Here is a 22,837-nt window from a genome sequence, read left to right on the forward strand (position 1 = left end):
CTGGGTCAAACCACATCCAAGGTCACAAACTCGACCTAGTGTTAACCTTTGGTGTAAATATTGTTGATCTAGAAACTATTGATCTGTGTATTTCTGATCATTTTTCATTCTTTTTAATCTACTTTCTGTCCGTCCTCCTGGCAAACTGTCTGCCCCCACCTACTCTTGTATCTTTAACCCCTCAACCACCAGCACATTTAGCCAGGCCTTTCTCTCCTCTGCCACTGCCCCAGCTACTCATCTACCCACTGTTGATCAGCAAAATCATTTCAATAGTATCTGTTTAGCTACTTTGAATCAGCGGCTCCGACTAAATTTCGTGCCTACCCTATATACTATAAAAATAATAGATCCCTGGCTGAACAAATATGCTTGTAAGTTTAGAGGAAAACTCAGAAAACTTGAGTGCAAGTGGTAATCCACTAAATTACAGGTATTCAACCAAATTCTTACAGCTTGCATGAGAGATTATGGCAAAATATTTCTCCACTCTGATCTCCAGCAACTACCATAACTTTAGAATGGTACAGGTATGGACAGGTATGCTTCTCCTGAACTTTGTAACTGATTTTTTAACCCATTTTAAAGACAAAATCAATTCCATCAGATCAATGTTCAACAGCAGTCAGCCACTTGTGGGAGCTTCTAAATCTAGGAGATTAGTAGAACCCACTCCAAGCCCCTCTTTTGGCTACTTTTCCTCATCCAACCAAATTTCCCTTGAAATTCTGCTGAAAATTATCAATAATATGAATTTCTCTACCTGCTTCTTGAACATTTTACCAACTTCATTTTTGAAGGAGGTTCTCCCTGCACATTTTTTCTATTGTTAACAGGTCCCCGAACTACAGACCCATCACCAAACCCACATTTCTTTCCAAGGTTGTTTAAAAAGTTGGATTCCACCGGCTGATTGCTCATCTCAGTAGTAACAATCTCTATCAAAAATTTCATTCAGGTTTCCTTGCCCTTTGCAGCACAGAAACTGCCTTTCTGAGGGTGAGCAATGACCTCCTGATTCAGGTAACTGCTCAATCCTGGTCCTGCTGGACTTGAGCTCTGCCTACGACATCACTGATCTTACTGTCCTCTTCAACTGTTTGGAGGACTGTATGGGCATCTCTGGTGTTGCCCTTAAGTGGTTCACTTCATATTTAACTGGTAGACACTTCTCTGTTAGTACAGGTGATTCTGTGTCATCCCTAGCTCCTACCAACTATGGTGTCCCCCAGGGCTCAATTTTAGGTCCCATCCTTTTCACCATAATATTCAGTTCCATTTCTACACTGAAGACACACAACTTTACCTGCCGATGTGACCTAATGACAAAACTAGCCGACAAACCCTTCATAACTGCTTAGTAGACATTAAAAATTGGATGTATGACAACCTTCTTCAGCTCAAAAACACCAAAACTGAGGTCATCCTCTTTGCCCCCTGTGCTTTTTATTTCTGTTTTTATTTTGGTTTCTACTTATTTATTTACTTTTTGTTTGTTTTATTCATTTTCATTGTTTTTACATTCATATTTGTAACTGCCCCGTAATACTTGCTTTGTTAACTGATGCTTTGTCTTTTTTTCCCATGACTTTCATTAATTTCCACTATTTTATGTATGTACAGCACTTTGTAACTCTGTTTTTAAAAGGTGCTATATAAATTAAGTCATTATTATTATTATTTATTTAAGTACATACAGTATTCTAGTTCTTACAGGGCTTCTCCATTGAAGCATTTAGTGGTTGTCACCCACCTAAAGGCCCAGGCATGCTGCAGTTTCCGGAGTGAAGAGCATATCTCTAATCATGCTCTCCACCAAAATATTCCCATCACCTTCTGTATGTTGTCCACCTGCACCATTATCTGCTGGGAAAGTTGAAGCATATCATCTGAGCAGCTGTGTCAGCTACAGACTTGAATGTGAGGACAACATGAACATTTGTTGTTCTTTGTGACCTTTGATAGCACAGGTTGCAACAGAGAATCTGCCTGATTGGAAATGTTTAAAAGTCATCCCAGCTCTGATAGACTGAAGGAGGGTTTTAGTTTTTCTCTGTCTGTAAGTTTGGTCTGACAGCTCATACTTACAGAATAAGTGCAGGTGGTCTGAAACATGATGTTCAAGACTATCAAGATCTCTGCTAAAGCAGCTGATCTATTGTAACTTTAGATTTAACACTGTTTTGACTGGCAGACACAGTGAACAGTTAGTACATGTCTTTGTTTTTCTTTCATATCTGTTAGTCCTTGAACAGTTTGAGTGTCCTTGCAGGGCTCTGCCAACTATGGGAGTGAACACATACTGTGCTGACTGAAAAGTGTTTTTAATGAGCCAACTCAGAGGACATATATCAAATATCAGACTATTAAGTTAACTAAGCAGTATAAATCTATCTGACTGTACATGCAAGTGTGAAAATGGCCACGCTTCAAATTGAAAGCTAACATGTTTCACTAACTTAAAGGTTTTGGTTTTAGTGTGTGTGTCTTTTTCTCCTATCCTTTATGCAAAGTTTGTTTTGACAGATTTAAAATCTAACTCTAGACTCCAGATCTCCAGATAATTGATTAACATTGGATAATGACAATACAATTAATTGTCTATGCAACTAAAATAAACACTTTTGATATCTTTGTCCACAGAATCCCTCAGTGTACTGTATTCTGGTATTTCCCATATTTAAATAAAATCTATAAATGTTTACTGACTGGAATAGTTCTAGATCTTAATATATTTTTTATTTTGTTTGGCATGATATTTGCCATATTAACTAGATTTAACATTAGACACTTCTTGTAAAGCAGTTGTATGAGATTAAAGCAGTACATTTATGTGTCAGTAGGGAGCTCTGTTGCTCAGTTTTTAAGAAATACAAAATTCAAGTCAGGAAGTCATGGGACCTCTATAAAACCATTAAGCTTCTATTAGATATCACAATTTTAATGGTTTTTAAAGGACCTAATTAAAAATGTGTTTCATTGACTACGAGGGAACAACTACTATCAAACTGCAAATTCAAGGTCAAAAATTGGAACGCTCACAAAATGTTATAACACAGCCACACTTACTAAATGATTTTCTTTCTCCTTTGTCTGGCTTGGGTAAGCCGTTTTCTACATGTGTATGCTTGTGTAGAAGACTACTCACAGGTGTCCCCTTGGAAATATTATGTGTCTGGGGAGTTCAGTTGTCTTGGATGCAGTCTTATTTCAGTCAGCCAGAGAGGCAGAGAGGACAGGACCAACACCCGGCAGAGAGAAACACGACATCCTTGCTTCGACCTCAGGTAAAAACAATTGAAAAGATGCATTTAAAATGTTTCCCTTGCATAACAGTGAATAACAGTAAATGTGTGTATGTGTGTGTGTGCTGTATCGAGGTTGTTAAATAGTTTCAGAGGCCTTTTTCTAGAGCTGGACTGGGTGGAGTTTGCTACATACAAGTAGGAAATTACAACAAAGAAACAAGCTGTAGAGTATGAAAAACAACTGCAATATTGTTTTAAGTATTATTTCTTTACACAGCTACTTATAGTGAGTGTTGCAACTCCCTAACCAGCTTTATTAGCAGCTAGAAGAAAGCATGCAAATTCTCAACTTTCAAATAAGTAAACCTCAGCAGAAAACCTGTAGGTGTTGTGTTTTCATTGATTAAATTTTTGCAAGTAACCTAATCTTCATTTGTAAGTGTACCAGTGACTGACCCATATGGCGGGCCTGGCAGCTCTCTGTCTGCTGCTGGTGTTTCCACTGAGCAGCTCCCAGAGCACCCTGCAATCTAAGCAGGAGATGCAAGCACATCAGGCCCCGGCAGCACCTCCTCCTCCTCCTCCACCACACATACGGGACCTACTCAGAAGAGAGGAAACCACTAATTTGAATGCAAAGCGGACATGTAAGTCTAATTTAAAGAAATGTGCAGTAGAATTTCAAATAGTCCATGGACACTATAATAAATGACATTAGGTTAAGTATTAGCTATTAGGTATTGACACAATCATTTTGTAGTTTAAATCCCTCACTTTCAGTAGGATTTTTGAGTGAAAACTCACTCAGATGTGTTTATATCGAAACAGATGCCCATGTAGACAAAGACAATGCCAAAGTGGGTCTGTTCATCGCTGCGGCCATGGGGACCTTCGCTCTGATGGCTGCAGTGTACTGTATCTACAACAAGTTCTACACCAAACACCAGTACCTGCACACCCAGCTTAATGAAGACCCAGGTAGTGTGCAATAACAGAGAAACACTTTTTATCTGGAGATGGTTTACCATAAAATTATGAGGATGTGTTGTATAAGAGGGTAGACAGTTATATTAATCTTCAAAGGGCATTTTTATTAGATTGTTATTGAATTATAAATTTGAGGAAATTGCAGAATAAATGTGTGTAATTGCACTGCATGCAGGGACTGACAGAAAGCTGTATGGACGGTCACTTTTGTCATTTGTCAGTGTGTGAGGTGGCCATGGACAAATTATATTTTTAACATGCAAAAATACACTCACCTTATCTGCCTACACTACAAAGTTGCACTGCACAAAGTGACAAAATAAACTTAAATATTGAAATACAAACAAAGTGAGTCTTTCATCCAGAGAAAACTAGACTCATCAATGTCTGATCTTTTTGCCTCTCTCATCATTTAGGCATCATTTTGGTTATGAAACACCAGTCGGATGTGTTATTACACACAAGTGTGTTGTGCCATGTTTAATGATGATGTGAAACGTAAGATAACTTCTTGTTTTGCAGTTCTATTTTTTTTTACTTGTGGCTTGTTGCCATTTGGTGTCACTGATAAATTATGTTGCATGGTGTAGCTTTAATATGTAGAAATACAACAGGAAATGTGAACATTCCCCACGTACGCAAGGCATAGATGTTGCTAACATGAAAAAGAAACTCCACAGGAAAAATCTACAAGCTTCAAGTTAAGTTTGTGACATCTTTGCCTGCAGATTTAACCTCAGACCCGATGGACCCTCCCCCTGTGTTTTTCCATGCCTCTGCTGGCTCCAGTGCAGTAGATGTACGGAGAGCTGGGTACGGCTCGCTCTCGGACACTCCATCCATCATCTCTGTCCCTCCCAGCCTGTCCCCTCCACCCTCTGCCATGCCTTTTCCTCCCCTCTTCCTCTCATCTCACTCTCTGAGAACTATATCAGCTAAAGACCTAGAGAAGAGTTGTATCTGATATAGAATGCTTAGCAGTGAGAGACTTTTGACAGACAGTAGAGGGAGAAATAACTGTTATTTGAATGTACATGTTGTTTTTCATTATCTATACACAGTTAACTATAACTGTATTTTTTGCAGGCAAATCTGGCTTAAAATATTTCAATATGAAAACAATGCATCAATTTCAACCCTGAAGAACAGGTTTTTACCTACTTTCTTACTCAATCGAGTAAGAAAATACAGAAAAATTAAAGAGGGGACAGCAACATTCGGTGGAATTTTCCTTTAATTTAACTGCCATGATTGCAGAGGTATCTCATCCACCTGCTGCAACTGCCAAAATGTCAGTTACCACTGTTGTCCATGACCTTCTGACCTCTAACTCTCACTGCCTATAGCTAGCAAATCTTGCCACAAATGTGCCCTACTAATGTCCCTGTGTATCACAACCATATGTATGAACTGTAGTCATGTGTGCTGTATATTTGTATGTTTATACAGTTGCAATAAACTAGATCTTTCCTGCACCTCATCTACATCTAAACATAGTGATTCAGTATAGTACCCAAAAATAAACTGTCCAATGACAAAAGATATGTTATCTTTCTCATTTCTACTTTTCATGTTCAATAATAGCAGTCACATGGTTAAGTGGAATACAACAATAGCCCAGACAGAAATAGACTTAAGAGTCTTTGATCTGTGTTTGTGACTCTTTAGATAGATGTTATCAAAGGTAACATTAAAATGCAGGTTTTGTGCACCCAGTTTCAAATAAATACACTGATTTATAATTTAACAAAACATTCCCTTTACTTTCATCAGTTTGGATGTGAGGTGCAGTGACGATGATGCATGGTCAGTGAAGAAATACAAAGGCCTTTTCATCAAATAAGCAGTTTTATAGTTCTTTTATTTGACTTTATTCCTTAGACTTAGTACATCAAAGGAGTAATAAAAACATAACTGTGCACCAATTTCCATCACGACTTTGATCCATGCACACAGTAGGTCTACAAACATTTTGGACACCTTGGTAGATGGAACATCAGCAGAATTCAATCTCTTTATTTTAAATCTTATGCTCTTCATAGATGACACATCACTAATATAAAGTAAAATATTATAATGCACGTTCTATCAGTTGTTTGTCCCCATTCGCACAGTTCTACAGTATATAGGGTAAAGTACGCTCCATATCAATATACCCAAAAGGAACGCAAGGTTATATCATTTGATTCACTCTAAACTCTGTCTAGATTACTACAGAAAGCAGCTCCACATTCACTTAAAATCTTTATTAGGGCCACATGTCCCAAATGATAAATTCGAGGTAAGCAGTTCTTACACCCTTCTTAAAAGAGATGCATTGATGGTGCGTTATGATGCGTTATGGCACCTTTGCCAAGTTGGTATGACGCACAGGGCGCATTGGGGACGCCAAGACTAGCGCGCAGCCGAAAGCAGCCTTATAATTATAGTTTTATAAATATTATTGTAGTTTTATAAATCAGATTGTTCCCTTGCTTTTACATGACCTTTTATTGTGGATCTATATTCCTGTTATAAAAGAACATTGGCCATAAAGCGCACCCTGAATCCTTACAGCGTCCTGGAGCAACCTGCCCCTCCCGCCTTACAATTACCTGGGAACTCTGTTAATATGCTTCGATCGGACAGTGTTTACTCTAACTCCCTCCATTCAAGGCTTGTGCGCTCCAAGAATAGCCGCTGCCTGAATAGTCGGTGTTTAAAACACCGGGCTGCTGGGAAGGAAGTGACATGCTACCTTCCACTCACTACACACACTTGGAGATTAGCGCGCAGGCAGCAGTAATCTGGTTTCAGGACCACGGCCAGAGACACCGTTTGACCATGAATCCTGTCGAAAGTTGCCTCCAGCGGGCTGTGAACCTTTCTGGACACCAAAGAGTGTAAAGAAGTTGTTGGACATTAAGGACTCGTAACAAAGTGGGACTGACAATGTTTGTTCGGTTAATCTTATATACAGGCAGTTGAGGCAACATAAATCGGTGGACAATCAGTGTCGCTCCTTACAGATTCCTCTGGACGGGACACTGCGGGTTAAGTCTGCTGATAGAGGCAAATTTAGTTGTTGTTTTTTTTAAATGTGTGAGTGAGAAACACTGAGGCGGAGGGTGCGGAGGAGAAAGCTGTGCGCTCAGTCGGGAGCGCGCAAAGACTGCACATTGGTCGGATCCTGGAGTCGTGAGGATGGAGATCCGGCCGGACAGGTTTAAGGCCGTGGCAGCCAAGACTCTCGGGAAAATATACGGGTATGTAACATCCCCATCTGGAGCATATTACAACCAGAAAATGTTGAAACGCAGAAATGGCTGCAAGCGTAATTGCCCTCTCATGTCAAAGAAAGTTTATGTACAATTTACTGGAGGCCAGTCGTTATAGTTGCTTAAACATAATTTTAATATCAGAATTTATCCACAATTATCTTTTTTTTAAAAAGCAAAATGTTTCTATTAAGTCGTCCAGGGGCCCGGATTAGTGTGGGGTTGGATGGCCTGGCACATCTGTCTCGCATAAAAAACTGGCATACATAATATATCACTTTTCATAGCATTGCAGTTATCCGATAGCTTTTAATAAAGTTGGAAATGTTTTCTCTGAGCGCACAAATGCTCTGAAATCTGAAATTTGGCTACCTGAGTCTCTCTTTCACATGCAGCTATGTGAATGTGAACTGTCCCACTCTACTTCTGGGGAACAAATAAACAGATTTAAGTTTCATTGGAGGCCCGAGCTGTTCTATCAGTGTAAGATGAAGCGCTGGATCGATAGCTGGACTCATTTCTTCCAGGCTTTTCTGCAGCGTCGACACATTGTCAAATTACAGAGGCCTTGTCACAGTTTAATGTGGCTGCTGGAGGTGCAAGTCTAAGCAATCAGGCAATATGTTTGACTTTTCTACCACACACAAAGAATGTCTCTTAACGCAATGTATTTATTCTTCCAAACTCACTGAGAGTTAAGTGTGTGTTTAGCATAAAACGGGCCTGTGAGGTCGCTCACAGGGGCCTGTTACTCTGTCACACCTGTTATTATGGGGCAGTAAGCTTAGGAAGACTTTCATCAACCCCCGCTCTAGTAAATGCTCCAGCTTTTTTCCAAATTAAGAAACAAGCTTTCTTATGTTGGATCAGCAGAGAAGCAAATTTGTAATGATGGAACATGGACCAGGGTCAACATGTCAGGAAATCTGTGAAACTTTTGACCCACAAGACACTTTTGCAAATACTTCTTGTGAGACTTCTTATGACATTTAAAGCTCCTATTGGTGACGAGCTGCAGAAAAACTACGCGACAAAACTTCCTCCGCTGAGAAAAGGTGTGTGAGGTGGTCAGGACTCTGGCCAGTGAGGGATATCTGAGCGCAACAAGGTATTGATGGACTCCCTTTCTTTCTCTCGGGATTTGATGTAGCGTCTAAACACTTAAATCCTCTCCAGAAATAGCCTCTCCTTGTCCAAGCTGTCGGCCCACGTAAATCCCTGCAGGCCGTACACCTTGGCCATCTCTCTCTCTCTCTCTCTACCTCCCTAAGTAGCCCGATAGCTCGTCATCGCGTCCCTTCCCCCCCTCTCGGGGCTCCTCACAGCCCGGATTAGGCCACTCGACCTACGACAGAGACCCCGCAGCAGCCTATAAGCTTTCATTTCCGTGAAGCGCACGTGCACTCAGGTGCTCCCTCGGTGCCTCGCTGCCGTGCGTAACGCGCACCGGCCCGTTCCTCTCTGCACGCAACACCGCTTACCGGGCGCAAAGAGAGAAAAGACAGACAGACAGATAGCATTGACACAACTTTGACACAGTATTCTATCTTATATTATATTCTGTCTTGTTGCGATCAGTTCTATTGTGTAAAATGGCAGAATCAAGTTTAAAATAGATATCTATTTTAAACTTGATTCTGCCATTTTTATTTAAATCAAGTGATCATACAAAGTATTGTGTACGAAGATGAACGACAGAAACATAAATTCATTGATGTAACACCAACTGACAGATGTTAATCATTCAGCCATTGAATATCACATACAATATTGTGCACATCTCTCGGTTTATTTGCATCTTTTGCCTGAATGAACTGCTTTCTTCTCATCTACGATATCAGAGACAGAACAACTGATTGACATGTGAGCAAAAATATTCAACTTCTTTTACTGAGTTTTGTTTGTCTCATCAGTGGTTCTCCAGCACAATATTCTTCTGACTCAGTTGACTGTACTGATACTAATGAACTCCAAAATGTGCACAGTTAGTGTGGTTACAGTGCTTGTCACAGTTGATACTCTGGCATTTTGTGTTACTACACTGAGTTCACTAGGTCCTGCTTACTGGTGTCATGAAAAGCTTTTCATCCTTGCAAACAATTACACCAGTTATTTGACTCTCTCTTATCCCATCACTGTCTCCAAGCTGTTGACTCAACTCTGAGCCGAGGTGTTGAACTGCCCTGACATTTGTCCTTGATATATGAGTTAAAAGATTAACTTGGAGAGAAAGAGCGATACAGACATGAGTTAATCTTTCTAACATATCATCAAGATTTGACACTGAGAAGTTTTTCAATTGGGTTAAATTGCTTCACAGATGCACCCAGACCTTACCTCATGGTGTGTCGAGAGTGACAGGGAGAAGGTCAGGTAGCCTTTAAGGATTACAACGGATTTTCTTTAATTCAGGGTCAGTCATGAAAAGTCACTGCAGCAGATACGGTGTATGCTAGAAAAAAAAAAAGTAAGACATTTTGACCATTGTATTGAAATGAAAAAAAACTCCACATGGACATCCTCTGGACACTGGGAAATAAATTGGTGTTACAGAAGAAGGAGATGTCGTGAATTGTGTGCGAGACTATGCGTGAGTCAGGGGAGTTGACAGTAAAAGGCTTAGGTTAAAAGATGAAGAGGAGACAGGGAGAATGAAGAGAGAGGCCCACCCAGACAAAAATAGTCCAAGGGAGCCAGAGATATTAATAATTCAACATTGAGAATCATTAATACTTGATCAGTGTCGACGACTGTTAGAATCCCTGCTTACAGTAACTAATATATTTGCATAGCAGTTATTTCCCAGTCTGCTCACTGTTGGAGTTTTTATAGTAGCTGACTGCTCTGGACAGGTTTCTGGCAAGAACACACAGTCCATCTACAGTCTTTTTGTCACCCGATATGTTCGTATCAATGTTCACACATCAGCATCCACATAAGTACATCTTAGAAAACAGTGAGCTGCAATAATAGTTGTAAGAAGATTTTTCCTTAGTGGAATTCATTCTGAATGAGTGGTTAAGGTTGTACATACAGGCATAGGAAGAACAAAGTGATTAAGGCTTGTGTCACATGTAATATCTCCTTGGTCGTGACAGTGTAAACTATCTAAGAATGACACATCCTTGTTGCTTTAATTGTTTTTGGGCTAATATACTAATATAAACTAATATAAACCCAGTGATGTACAATAGTTTACATCTCTGAACCCTCTTTACTTTCAACTATCTAATGAAGGCAAAACACCATGATATAAATCTTGAAAATCTAAAATCTTGAAGTAAATAAAGTAAGTAAATAAGTAATAACATAAACAAGATAAATGTTCAGATGTGTCATGAAATCTTGAATTTGGCAGGGAGGCTAATTTACTCAAAGTATGTGATTGTAGCAGCTAAGCTGTGCTCAGTGTATGCTGCAAAAAAAAAATTCTATGACACAGTAAGTATCTTGTGGTGATGTGGTTTTCAAATTCTCTACCAAGTCTTCTAACAAGTCAGTGTGCAGTTTCGATATGTCTGTGAGGGGTTCACACCTTCAGCCCCCTGTCATGACAAGAAGTATAAAACAGTGAATCATGTATTAAAACATGATGAATCATTCAAACCAAAAAAAACTGCTCACCCAGCACATATGCTAAAAAAAGATACCTGTTACTTCCTACTTCTATGCATTTGGCATACGTTGATGTCATGAAAACAATTTCTAGACATGGCCATAAAACTGATTTTTGTGCATCACACCAAGTATATTATTTTTAAGCTTTTTTGGGGGGCATTTTTTTTTGCCTTTTTTGGACATTGGGCAGCGAAGAGGCAGACAGGAAACAGAGATAGAGAGATGTTGGGTATGACACGCAACAAAGGTCTCTGGCTGGAATCAAACCAATCAATGCAGTTATTTGGCCTACACAATAACTATTTGGCTAATGGGTTTTTTTTTCATAGTTTTACGGCAATTTTGTTTGAAATGGAGTCTTTCTTGCGTGTCAGTTTTGAATTTGGCAACTTCAACAAAATTGCCAAACTACACTGTCCATGGTAGGGTTAGGGTTAGATCTATATCATTGTGTTTTTCATGGGGGAACTGATAACTGTTTGTCAGATTCAATATGTGGATCTGATGTAAATATTAGTACACAACAGTGTGACATACAACATACAGGGTATACTTGCTCTTCCAGGTAGATATTTCCATCCCAACCATGATGGATGTTCTCAATGGCCACTGTGGGAATACTGTTATTAATGAGGGGCTCTAGTGGCTCAGTGTAAGTGTAAGTGAACCATGTTACACTTACATATGGTTCATTTCTAGCTCAGGATCCCCATCCCACTTCATCTCCCTCTGTCCTGTACAACCAGCTGTCAAACCCCCATCCCCCAATCTGAGCTGTGTTCATGCACTGCACTGTTGGGTTTTGTATTTTGGCTAAAAACTGAAGGCCTGAGTTTACTTATTCTTATTGTCTTGCTTTCAACTTTTACATATAGGTGTGTAAATGTAAGTACGTGCAATAAATAAAGCTGTACTATAAAAGGTGGTCTGTGCTCCACAATCTGGACCTGCAGTGCTCAAGTCTGATCTGAGAACTCAGCATTGCACAAGCCATGTTTAATAGATGATCAACTGCATTTAGATACATATTTGATGCCTGTTAGACTGAAGGTTGGCAGAGGTCAGTGGTTTCTCAGCAAGCCATAAGAACATACTGTGTGTTAAAGACAAGATGAGAACAGCAGGTTTAACCTTTGTTGGAATGAGAAGAGGAGCATGGATGCGCCACAGTGAGACAAGTTCCTGTAAACACTGTTATCTTTTACTCAAACTGTATTGCTCCATGTCAGCCAGTTCTGTCAGGAGATGAATGCTGCAATACAAAAAAATCCCAATATAAAACCCCTTGAGTAGACAGGAAGTCAAGGTTATGTCATCGGGCAGGCAGTGGAGGCAGGTTGACAGTCGACTGTGCAGACTATCTCTTGTTAAGGTGCTGAAAAAGTTACCAGTCAAGTTCACGGTGAGAAAGACTGTCTGAACATCTAGATCCATGCACTTTTATTAAGCTGAGCTGTCAGTCTAAGAGACATTCAGAACAGGATCTGTTTTCACTTTGGCAACCAGAGTTTGGAAACCCTGGGGCAGATCACTGACTGACTGACTTGTTTTTACAGGAAATCTACAGTATTAGAAAGCTAAAAGTGTACTGAACATGAAGTCCTTTCTTTCTGAGGGCTCAATAACTGTTATAGTTAACTATGAGCTATGAGAAACACTTTTTTTTTTAGTTGCTGTTTTGCTGACTTGAATTGAAAACAATACACATATATTTCTGAAATGTCAAATTTTGCATTGAAGAGCTGTCTGGTGTTTATTCTTAAAGTTTGTCTCTGTGACCAACCATCTGGCTGTACAATATTACAAAGGGGTGTTTCAACTGACTGGTACCGCAGACGACCATGTCACACCATCACAAGTTGACAGGAGAGAAATTCAAGCTCTTAAAGGACCAATGAGAAAGATTTTGTGGCATCTAGTGGAACAAACTTGAGAGAAATGGAATATAATATTCATAAGTATGTTATAATTAGTGTATATATATATAAGAATCATGCTTTCGTTACCTTAGAATGAGCCCTTTATATCTACATATGGAGCGGGTCCCCTTCCACAAAGGCTGCAATGTTGCACCACTATGTTTCTAGAACTGACGAACCAAACACTGGCTCTAGAGAGGGCCTTTTGCGTTTTTTGCAAGTTCCGTGGCCATTGTAGGTTCTCCTACATGCTTGGAAGGGGAGGGTGAGGGGAGGGGTATTCATTTGGTTGCAATCTGCAACCTTACCGCTAGATGCCACTAAATCTTACACACTGGTCCTTTAAGAAAACAGATTCAATAGCACCTCTTTTAAAAATAGTGTATGTTTATTTTTGGTACGTGAGCAACCAAATGACTGACTGGGATCTAAACAGTATTACGTTTTCATTCTTTCACCTTTGGGTTTTCCATTCCCTTCTTCACAGAGCTCTTGAGAAGAAGCAGGAAAATGGCGAGACCATCGAGCTGTCGGCGGAGGGCCGGCCGGAGCTTGTGGAGGAGAAGGAGATGCCCGTGGTTGACTGTACGTGCTTCGGTCTGCCCAGGCGCTACATCATCGCCATCCTCTCTGGCATTGGCTTCTGCATCTCCTTCGGCATCCGATGTAACCTTGGCGTGGCCATCGTCAGCATGGTCAACAGCCACACCATCTACAGAGACAATAAGGAGGTCATAGTGGTGAGTGGAGGTGGATGAGGTGGCAACGGTGGTCCAAATTTGTGGTACCTTTACTTCAGTGAAAGGTCTTTTCCTGTTTCGAAGCAAGGTCTATAAAAAAAATTGTTTTTCCATGTTTGCAGTGTCAAATCTTTACTATGTTAGCAATCTTCGGTGATAGTAGAAATGAAAATGGCCCCTCCAAACAATGGATTAGGTCATCATGATGTCAGTCAGTGATCAGAGTTATAGGTTTAACAAAGCAAAGTGATGAGTATATGTGCAGATTGATGATTTCATTCAGTCACTTGTTTCTCTGTGTGTCCCAACAGAAAGCTCAGTTTGACTGGGATCCAGAGACAGTGGGAATGATCCACGGGTCCTTCTTCTGGGGATACATCGTAACCCAAATCCCCGGAGGGTTCATCTGTCAAAAGTTTGCAGCAAACAGGTTCGCTCCTCCCCAACTTATTGTATGCTAGTTTTAATTACAGCTTCTTTTATACACACTGATGTCTCTTCCTGTTTCGATTCTTTCCTCTTCCAGAGTGTTTGGCTTTGCTATAGTGGCCACGTCTTGCCTGAATATGCTCATCCCCTCAGCAGCACGGATGCATTTCGGTTGTGTTATCATTGTCAGGATTTTTCAAGGGCTTGTGGAGGTAAGTGACTCTTTTCTATGGCTTCCACTAAAATGCAAGAAATGGGCAATAAGGGAGATTTCTATTTACATGTTAAGTCTTTTTTCATGGTGTAATTTCCTCCCTTAATCCTTCAGGGGGTTTCATACCCAGCATGTCATGGTATTTGGGCAAAATGGGCGCCGCCTCTTGAAAGAAGTCGCCTGGCCACAACAGCCTTTTGTGGTGAGCCTATTATAACTGTCCACTCTGTCTTTAAATAATAGATGTTTGTTGTCACTTAAAGAGACATTTTGCTGCTTGCTTAATAATCCCACAACTTTTTTGTCTTTCGTAGGCTCTTATGCTGGTGCTGTGATTGCCATGCCTTTAGCTGGAATCCTAGTCCAGTACTCAGGATGGTCATCTGTCTTCTACGTCTACGGTAAATGACCTTTGACCTTATGGCTGGTGGTATACAAAATCAAATATGAAGCCTTTACACTGGATTTCCAAACCATTCAAACTGAACTTTGGAAAACTGCACATTGTCTTATAGTGAATACATGTGATTGTTCTCTTAATAAATGGTATTGAGTTTGTTTAATCAATTGTAGATACATCAGAATACTGATTTCAATACTTGTGTGACAACACCCATCACTATACTCAACATACAGTGACATACTAGATACTGAGACACACCTAAACTAAAAGGACAAAAAGAACGTAAAAGGCCACAACCATAAACATACAGGAAAAAAAAAACACTAGTTGAAACACCTGTTAAGCATGAATTTAACATTTAATCTCAGTCTGTACTGAGGCAGCAGGTACAGAGTGTAGCAAGGTGTCTCCTTTGCTCTTTTTGACCTCATAGGTTTGACACTTACATTGTTTTTTCTTTTCTCTGCCTGTTCACCAGGAACTTTTGGAGTGATGTGGTACTGCTTTTGGATCCTGGTGTCTTATGAAAGTCCAGCAGCCCACCCCACCATCACTGACGAGGAGAGGAAATATATTGAGGAAAGCATTGGCGAGTCGGCCCAGCACACAGTAACGGTTAGTACTTACAAAAGACTTCCGCTGGTACAATATGATTCAGACACAGTGTCACACCACATTGGCTCAAGTTAACAGCACCAATGTTGAAAATTTATACTGCCCTGTCATTTACACTTCCTTCAAAAGAATGTGAAAAGTTTGCACTATCACAGTGTAGATACTTGTTTTGTTTATGCAAAATGTTAAGATAAGGATAAGATCACAAGTGGATTTGGACAAAGATTGTTAAAATGGTAAACAAGCAAAGCACATTAAGAGCAAGTAAGAAGTTAGCCTGGGTGTCAATCTTTGTCATGAGTCACAAAACAAAAGCGCCAAATATAGATTTTGAAACTCCATATCAGTGGTAACCTCTACTCATTCATGTCCACATTCATGCATTCATGCAATCATGCATTCAAGCAAAACTAATTTATTTACTCCACCCAATAATTCCCTCTTACTGATCAAAATGTCCTGGTTTCTGATGCTTTTTTTGTTTTAAAATTACTTAAGAAAGTTAAATAAACAACTGCACATTTATGTTTGAGAAAACAGTCAGAGGTTTTAAAAGTTCATCACTAAATCGTTGAGATGAGCACAACATTTTTCTGTGTTACAGAAATTCAACACACCATGGAGGGCCTTCTTTACATCCATGCCTGTGTATGCCATCATCGTGGCTAACTTCTGCAGAAGCTGGACTTTCTACTTGCTTCTCATCAGCCAGCCTGCATACTTTGAAGAAGTGTTTGGGTTCGAGATTAGCAAGGTAACTGAATGTGGGCTGTGGGTTGTGGGTTATGAGGGGTGTAATCATGCTGCTGCAGGTGTCACAGAAACAGAAAGACAGCTTCCCAAGTTTATTGCTACAACCATCGTTCATACACGAAGGTCTCAAATCTGTTGCATAAAATACTTTTTGTCTCTGTCTCATCTAGGTTGGCATAGTTTCTGCACTTCCCCACCTTGTCATGACAATTATTGTGCCCATCGGTGGTCAGCTTGCCGACTATCTGCGCTCCAACCATATAATGACCACCACTAATGTCAGGAAACTTATGAACTGTGGAGGTAAGAAAGAACCTGGCATGGAAGGAAGGCAAAATTAGAATTACAGAAAGGAAACATGTAGATGTAGATAACTTCCTGTGCCTATAACAGCAAGGCTTGTTCTTCCCGGGGTCAAGACTGTTGTCAGATTAGTCTGATATTTAATAGGGGTTTTCAGCCTTTTCTTGATATGATTCGGGGTTTTTTTGGTAAGTAGCAAATTTGTTCTAGAAGGCTCAGTCAGGTGAACCTGAAAAACTACGCAGTATCTTACTTGCTAATCATGGACTTTATTACAGTATTTAGTCAGCTGTGGTGAGAAAACATTTGCTGCACGAGGCAGATGATGACTCACTGTAAAACAAAAGCACTGTCTCTGTTGGCTTTTTTTGAACTACAGAGAGAAATCAATAGCAGAGTGAAATGGAGAAGCATGCAGTGTACATATCTATTTCTGGGAAGCTGAGTCAGTAAAGAGGAAACTTTAGGCCACTGCTTAGTTGACAGCATTTTATGAAAAGAAAGGAACGAAAGGCATGAACTTCAAATGACTATCAGTTGATTTGCATCTTGCATTAAGATCTAAATAGATAAACACATTTAAGATCATTCTCTGTTTGCTTTTTCACCTTTTTGTGTGTCAGGGTTTGGGATGGAGGCAACCCTACTGCTGGTGGTGGGCTTCTCGCACACAAAAGGTGTTGCCATTACATTCCTGGTCCTGGCTGTGGGTTTCTCTGGCTTTGCAATTTCAGGTGAAACCATAAGTTTGGTATAACTATTCTTTTATTCTTTAATCCCCTTTAACTTGTTCCTTTTGGCCACAAATATTAATGCAGAATGTGTAAGGCTTGTGGATATGTAACTATTTCCTAAGATTTGTGTGCTGATATTATTTTTATCCTTCATAAGGTTTCAATGTCAACCACCTGGACATTGCACCACGCTATGCTAGTATCCTGATGGGTATCTCCAACGGTGTGGGCACTTTGTCTGGGATGGTTTGCCCGCTTATAGTTGGTGCTATGACAAAGCATAAGGTGAGAACTGATGCTGTTATGTGCTTGTGTGTGAAGTCATTATAAACTGTCTTTAAAATGTGATAAGACTGACACTGACACATCTATTTGCAGTATGTAAGGAAAAACAAATTTTGTTGGCATTTTGTGTATTTTTGTTATTAATGTGTCATTTCCTGGAAAAAGACTCTTTTTAATTTTACCATTTTGCATGTGCAGTAATCATGCAGGGACACTTTTAACATGTAAGGGGCACATATATCCATTTTGGACTTAAGAGTAGCTTAGTAGACAAGAAGTCAACACATGCAGCCACCAGACATGTTGAATCATAAGTAAGGTGTTTGAGCCTCAAGTGTTTTTGACCAGAGTAAAAGTATCCAGTTTTTAAGCACATGTACAAACCTCTCTTTGATTGATTTCATTTAATGTGTGCATATCTTCATAAACTTTAGAATACCTTGATGCAAATAAATAAAACACTTATTTTTCTCATGCTTTTAACCTCTCTTCCTCTTTGATAGACGCGGGAGGAGTGGCAGGGTGTGTTTCTAATCGCGTCGCTTGTTCATTATGGAGGTGTTATATTCTATGGTGTGTATGTTCTGCTCTTAATTTTCTGGTTCAACTTATTCTTTCTTAAACACATCATTAAAATGTTCATGTATGCTTCAATCCACGTGTTGCACGTGTTGCACGTGTTGCATGTGTATGCAAGCAAACTGAAAATCAGCAAAAACAATATAAAGTTTTGTAGACTTGTTTTTAGCTCTGTCATAAGTCTGAATAAAATGCAGAAACTTGATTTTGTGTTGTCCCTGTGCTGCAGGCCTCTTTGCATCTGGAGAAAAGCAGGCCTGGGCCGAGCCGGAGCAACTGAGCGACGAGAAATGTGGCATCCTGGATGAGGATGAGCTTGCAAACGAGACAGAGGAGCTGTATCGCACGAGTGGTGGGGGAGGCTATGGAGCCACGAACCAGGGAGCAGATCCCAACGGAGGCGGAGGCATGGGAGGAGGTTGGGTCTCGGACTGGGACAAAACTGAGGAGTACGTGCAACCGGCTGGAACCAATAACTACCTTTATGGAGGAGAGGAGGACCGGGAGTTAACATAAAAAATGCAGATCCTCTGCATGTCGCCTTTAGTGAGGCAGAAACAGTATATCACAGTGTGGAGTTTCACCGGATGGCACGAGGAACTCTAAAATGGAAGTGTGGATTTAAAATCGAAAGGGGGAAGGAACCATTTTCAGCAAGTCTGACTGTATTATCATAACTGAACTGCATTAAAAGAGACTGCACAGTGGAGGTGAAGAGATTAGTAAATCTAAAATGTCTGTTTGTGCGTGATTGCAATTGTGTACCGTGTGTGACAGACAATCTAAGTAAGAGTGTTTTAGGACTCATCAGCCTCTCTGCAATCTCTGTTGGAGAAGGGCTGTGTTTAGGCCTGGTGTGGCTTTCTTTAATGTTTATTCATTGTAATAATTGTAGACATTTCTATGTTAACAGACAGGATTTGGATTTCATTTTGTATGCCTCTCATTTATATGAAAATCATTCAAGATTACAAATCTTCAGCCACACATTTGTCACAAGCAGTCTCTGTTGTTGGGTGATGACCTATTGAGTTTGCCCAATTTATTTTAAAGAAGGATGTAGTGTGTCCACAACCTGCGGAGCATCAACAGGAAATCACTAAAATTGAAACTACAAGGTTTTCACAGTGTTATGAAAGCTTGTTTCTTAATAACAATGTTTTGTTTTGTCCTTAATGTGAACACTTTTAAGAAAAAGTATGTTACTTGTGCCAATACAGCAAAAATATTTTGCTCTGTAGTATTGGTTTGCTCATCCACTGAGATATTAATTGAACACCTGCAAATATTATTTAAACAGCTTTCTGTGAAGTCTAAATAGCCCATTCTGACATCTTTAGATGCAGCATTTTGATTTCCTCGTGCAAAAGTATTTATATACTAGGCCTCTAAACTGTCTGCCTGCTGACATCCTGGGGAATAAAAATGCCTAACAAAGGAATACAAGGTGAATAACAATCCCTTGTCAAATTAGCTTCTTAGTTTAAAGCCACTATGAGGTCTCTTTCAACTTGTTTTCTTCGAAATACACCATCTGAATATTCTATATGCTCTACATGTAATATATGCTTCATTAATATTATTATATTATGTTACTGCTGTGTTCAGGCAATTCATGTTCTAAGTGTTAACATATTCTATTTCAGGAAAAGCACTTTGCTGTCATCACACAACCTAAAATAAAAGCCCAACGTGTCTCAGTGTCTGCACCCTGTCACAGTGACAAACCACAAAACATTAAAGAAAATGCTGAGCCGTGGCTGTTGTGGTGCCAGTAACTAAGCAAACATCAGACTAAAATAAAAAAACATGTGAATCAAATGAGGCCATCAGTCCCGCAGAGCACACCGCACAGATCTCAGCAATTCTTGTTTAAAGTTGGAACTACATTATCGTTCGCTTTATTTTATAGTGCAGCAAGCTGAAGATATGTAAAACGATCAATACATTTTAAAAGACCAATTAAAAAATAAAAAGCTGATAATGGACAACAAGCGCTGTACATAAGCAATTTGTTTTATTTCTGTTAGGAGATGTTATAATGTATCTAGCTTATCCCAAAATAAAGATTTAAGATTTAAAAAACATCCCTGTTAGGTCATGGGATAGTATCACTTTGACTGATACCGTTTGAGTTGATTACATAGATAGGTTAAATATTAAATGTTAGGGTTTTTACTGTTTTTGTCATTTTTGTTTGTTTTTCAAACTGATCTACAGTTTCTGTTGCTTTTCTCTCACTGTTAAATGTTTGTTCTGGATTGAAAACTAAAACTGTATATGTACAAATCATTTACATGTGGAAAATATTATTGTATAATAAAACCTAGAGGTGATAATTCCTGTACAGTCATACTATTACTCCTATTTTTTTAATGTTTTGTGTTAGGTTGTGCATAAGCTATCTTACTATAAATAGATGTTTACAGTTGGGTGTTTACATTTTTTATCTTTTTTTTCCTTTACAGCACCTGTTTTCTTTTGTTCCAGACACAATGCCTCTGCTTCATGCATGATTCAGACACTAGTAACCTAGATTTTTGGATACAGTGGTTTCATGTTACCCATAATGCTGTACTCCTCCCCAGACAGCATATTGATCACTGAGTTGAAGTATAAGAGCTTGGAAATGAAGAGGAAAAATAGATTTTGATGGCATCAGAGCAAGGGACTCACCAGTTTTCCTCAGCCAGTAAGAAGCACTGAGGCTCAGGGATTCATCCTCACTGTCCTGCTCTGGTCTCTAAAATCAATGAGATTATCCTGCATCCATCTGCCAGTGAGATAGAGAGAGGGAGAGAGTGAGGAGGAGGAAGATATTCATCGCCGAAGCTTAATAATACTGCAGTACTGCTTTCCTTGCAATTTGTTTGTACTTTTGCATGCATGCCATTATGTTAAAGATGTGCAGAGGCAAAGGACCCAAAAAGATAAATAGCAGAAGACATAAAGAGGAAAGGGGGAAGTGTAGCAGTTGTGGGATTAGTACAAACAGTCACGGGCCAACATTAACTTTCTATAATAAATCTAATGGTATAAGGCGTCTTTTGTGACCACATTTGCATATAACTTTTTATAAATGCTGCAATGAAAATGTATCCTCTGGACATTTTAATATTACTTATTAAATTCTGCAGTCATTTTTCTAGACATATTGTTCATGTTACAGCATAAATATACTGTATCTTTGAATAGTGCAGGAATAGAGTGGGAACTGAGTTTCATCATTCGGGGTTTCAGTGGGGTGTTTTTTTGCATCTAAAGTAAAAGCTGTTCCCGGGGTGTTTGATCACTACTGAAAATAGTAGAATAAAATATTGTTTTAGCTCAAAAATGGAGAGTAAGGATATAGAATATTATAATGAATAAACTGATATCAGTATCAGAGTTTATAAACACTATTATACTAGTACTGGCCTTTAAAAGCCCATAAAACACTTTGCTGTCACCTTTTAACCTAAAACCCAGTTTATTTTGTTTCCTCACTTATTGAGAAGTATATACTGGTCCTTCATAGTGTTATTCAGACCAACATTAGTGTTTTATCATTTATATATTCAACTGTAAAGGACTCAATTTAACCTTCAAAGTTGCTGTTGATGACAAGCCAATGATGAAGAGCTGCGAGAATTCATCAGATATGCTCGACTTGGTCAATGTTAATAAATATCTCATTAACTAATACAGTAATACCTGATTGAAGACCACCTGTTACTTTTTTGCAACATTTGTTGAATGACTTTTTAGAAGATAAACACAATTAACACGTTTAACTTTAGCCACATTAGCTCGTCGTTTCTTCTTACCTGAAACATATTCTCTTAGAAAAGTGAAACTTATGCTTTGAACATAACTTACTCCAATAAAGCATAAATCCCACCTATGTATAGCTTGTCCAAATATGTTTCTCTCTGAGGCTACTCAGTATTCTCTCTTCTGATCTTCAGTCACTAACAGTTACTATCTTCGTTAGCCGTTGGACGGTAACGTTAGCTAAGTTTAGGGTCGCCATTTTCTAACATCAAATTCCGTGACACTATTAAGTCTGGGCCATTTTTTGTCCCTTTCTGCGGTTAACACATCAACGCTGGCTCTCCTCTTGTTAGAAATGTCTTCTCTCTGTTCATAACTGCTCGGTTTAAAATACAGACGCCTTTGAACAGTGTGATGTGGAGTCGTGGACTGAGAGGTGAGTTGAAGGCCATGGCTAAAAAACCCGCTGGCCCGCAAACTAGGCTGCAAACCAGGCTACAAACTAGTACCAAATTACCCTGAGCCTAGCCTTATTCTGTGCATAGTCTTTGTACGTAATTGGAGGTTGCTGATTTTTCCTTTTTTCCAAGGACAAGTGTGTAGGATTTAGTGGCATCTAGCGGTGACGTTGCAGATTGCAACCATTTCAATACCTGCCCCCTCCCAAAAGCGTGTAGCAGAACCTACGGTGGCCGCCAAACTTGCGAAACACGCGAAAAGTTCTCTCTAGAGCTAGTGTTTGGTTTGTCCCTTCTGAGCTACTGTAGAAAAATGGCGGCGCAACATGGCGGGCTCCGTGGAAGAGGACCACATAGATGTATAATAAGAGCTCTTATAATACATCCATGGAGGACCACGAAGAGGACCCACACCTTATGTGGATATAAAGGCTCATTCTGAGGAAACGAAAACATAATGACTCTTATCCTCAGGTGAATATACACTAATTAAAGCATACGTATGAATATTATATTCCACTTCTGCGAATATTTATGCCAAT

General features: G+C 39.5%; 1 protein-coding gene and 2 long non-coding RNA genes across 4 annotated transcripts; 1 reads left to right on the forward strand and 2 right to left on the reverse strand.

Moving 5' to 3' along the window:
- The first annotated feature begins 3,094 nt into the window (after positions 1–3,094).
- On the forward strand, positions 3,095–20,431 carry LOC122970792 (vesicular glutamate transporter 1-like). Its single transcript, XM_044337048.1, has 16 exons — positions 3,095–3,287; positions 3,689–3,895; positions 4,077–4,226; positions 4,964–7,480; positions 13,517–13,769; positions 14,081–14,199; positions 14,296–14,410; positions 14,527–14,614; positions 14,727–14,813; positions 15,294–15,430; positions 16,035–16,184; positions 16,354–16,486; positions 17,110–17,220; positions 17,378–17,505; positions 18,009–18,078; positions 18,314–20,431. Exons 4-16 carry the CDS (start codon positions 7,419–7,421, stop codon positions 18,598–18,600), a joined length of 1,740 nt encoding a protein of 579 aa, XP_044192983.1. The 5' UTR covers positions 3,095–3,287; positions 3,689–3,895; positions 4,077–4,226; positions 4,964–7,418; the 3' UTR covers positions 18,601–20,431.
- Positions 9,261–13,576, reverse strand: LOC122970796. The gene is made up of 3 exons (XR_006399328.1): positions 13,488–13,576; positions 9,830–9,944; positions 9,261–9,712 (listed from the first exon to the last, which is right to left on the reverse strand). It is a non-coding gene; the product is annotated as an uncharacterized LOC122970796 (long non-coding RNA).
- LOC122970795 lies at positions 13,655–22,522 on the reverse strand. 2 transcript variants are annotated; one of them, XR_006399326.1, is made up of 4 exons: positions 21,891–22,522; positions 20,761–20,857; positions 15,262–15,368; positions 13,663–13,741 (listed from the first exon to the last, which is right to left on the reverse strand). It is a non-coding gene; the product is annotated as an uncharacterized LOC122970795 (long non-coding RNA). The 2 variants fall into 2 exon arrangements; XR_006399327.1 differs by lacking the exon at positions 15,262–15,368 and having other exon boundaries at positions 13,655–13,741; positions 21,891–22,519.
- Between the last annotated feature and the right edge of the window lie 315 nt (positions 22,523–22,837).

This window comes from Thunnus albacares, chromosome 20 (assembly GCF_914725855.1).
Source record: "Thunnus albacares chromosome 20, fThuAlb1.1, whole genome shotgun sequence".
Taxonomy (NCBI): Eukaryota; Metazoa; Chordata; class Actinopteri; order Scombriformes; family Scombridae; genus Thunnus; species Thunnus albacares.

What these genes read in the sequence shown, in the direction of transcription:
- LOC122970792 (XM_044337048.1), top strand. Translation starts at nt 7,419, where the DNA reads ATGGAGATCCGGCCGGACAGGTTTAAGGCCGTGGCAGCCAAGACTCTC. An exon ending in GAAACTTATGAACTGTGGAG is followed by an intron (nt 16,487 to 17,109) that starts GTAAGAAAGAAC and finishes TTTGTGTGTCAG; the next exon opens with GGTTTGGGATGGAGGCAACC. An exon ending in GTGCTATGACAAAGCATAAG is followed by an intron (nt 17,506 to 18,008) that starts GTGAGAACTGAT and finishes CCTCTTTGATAG; the next exon opens with ACGCGGGAGGAGTGGCAGGG.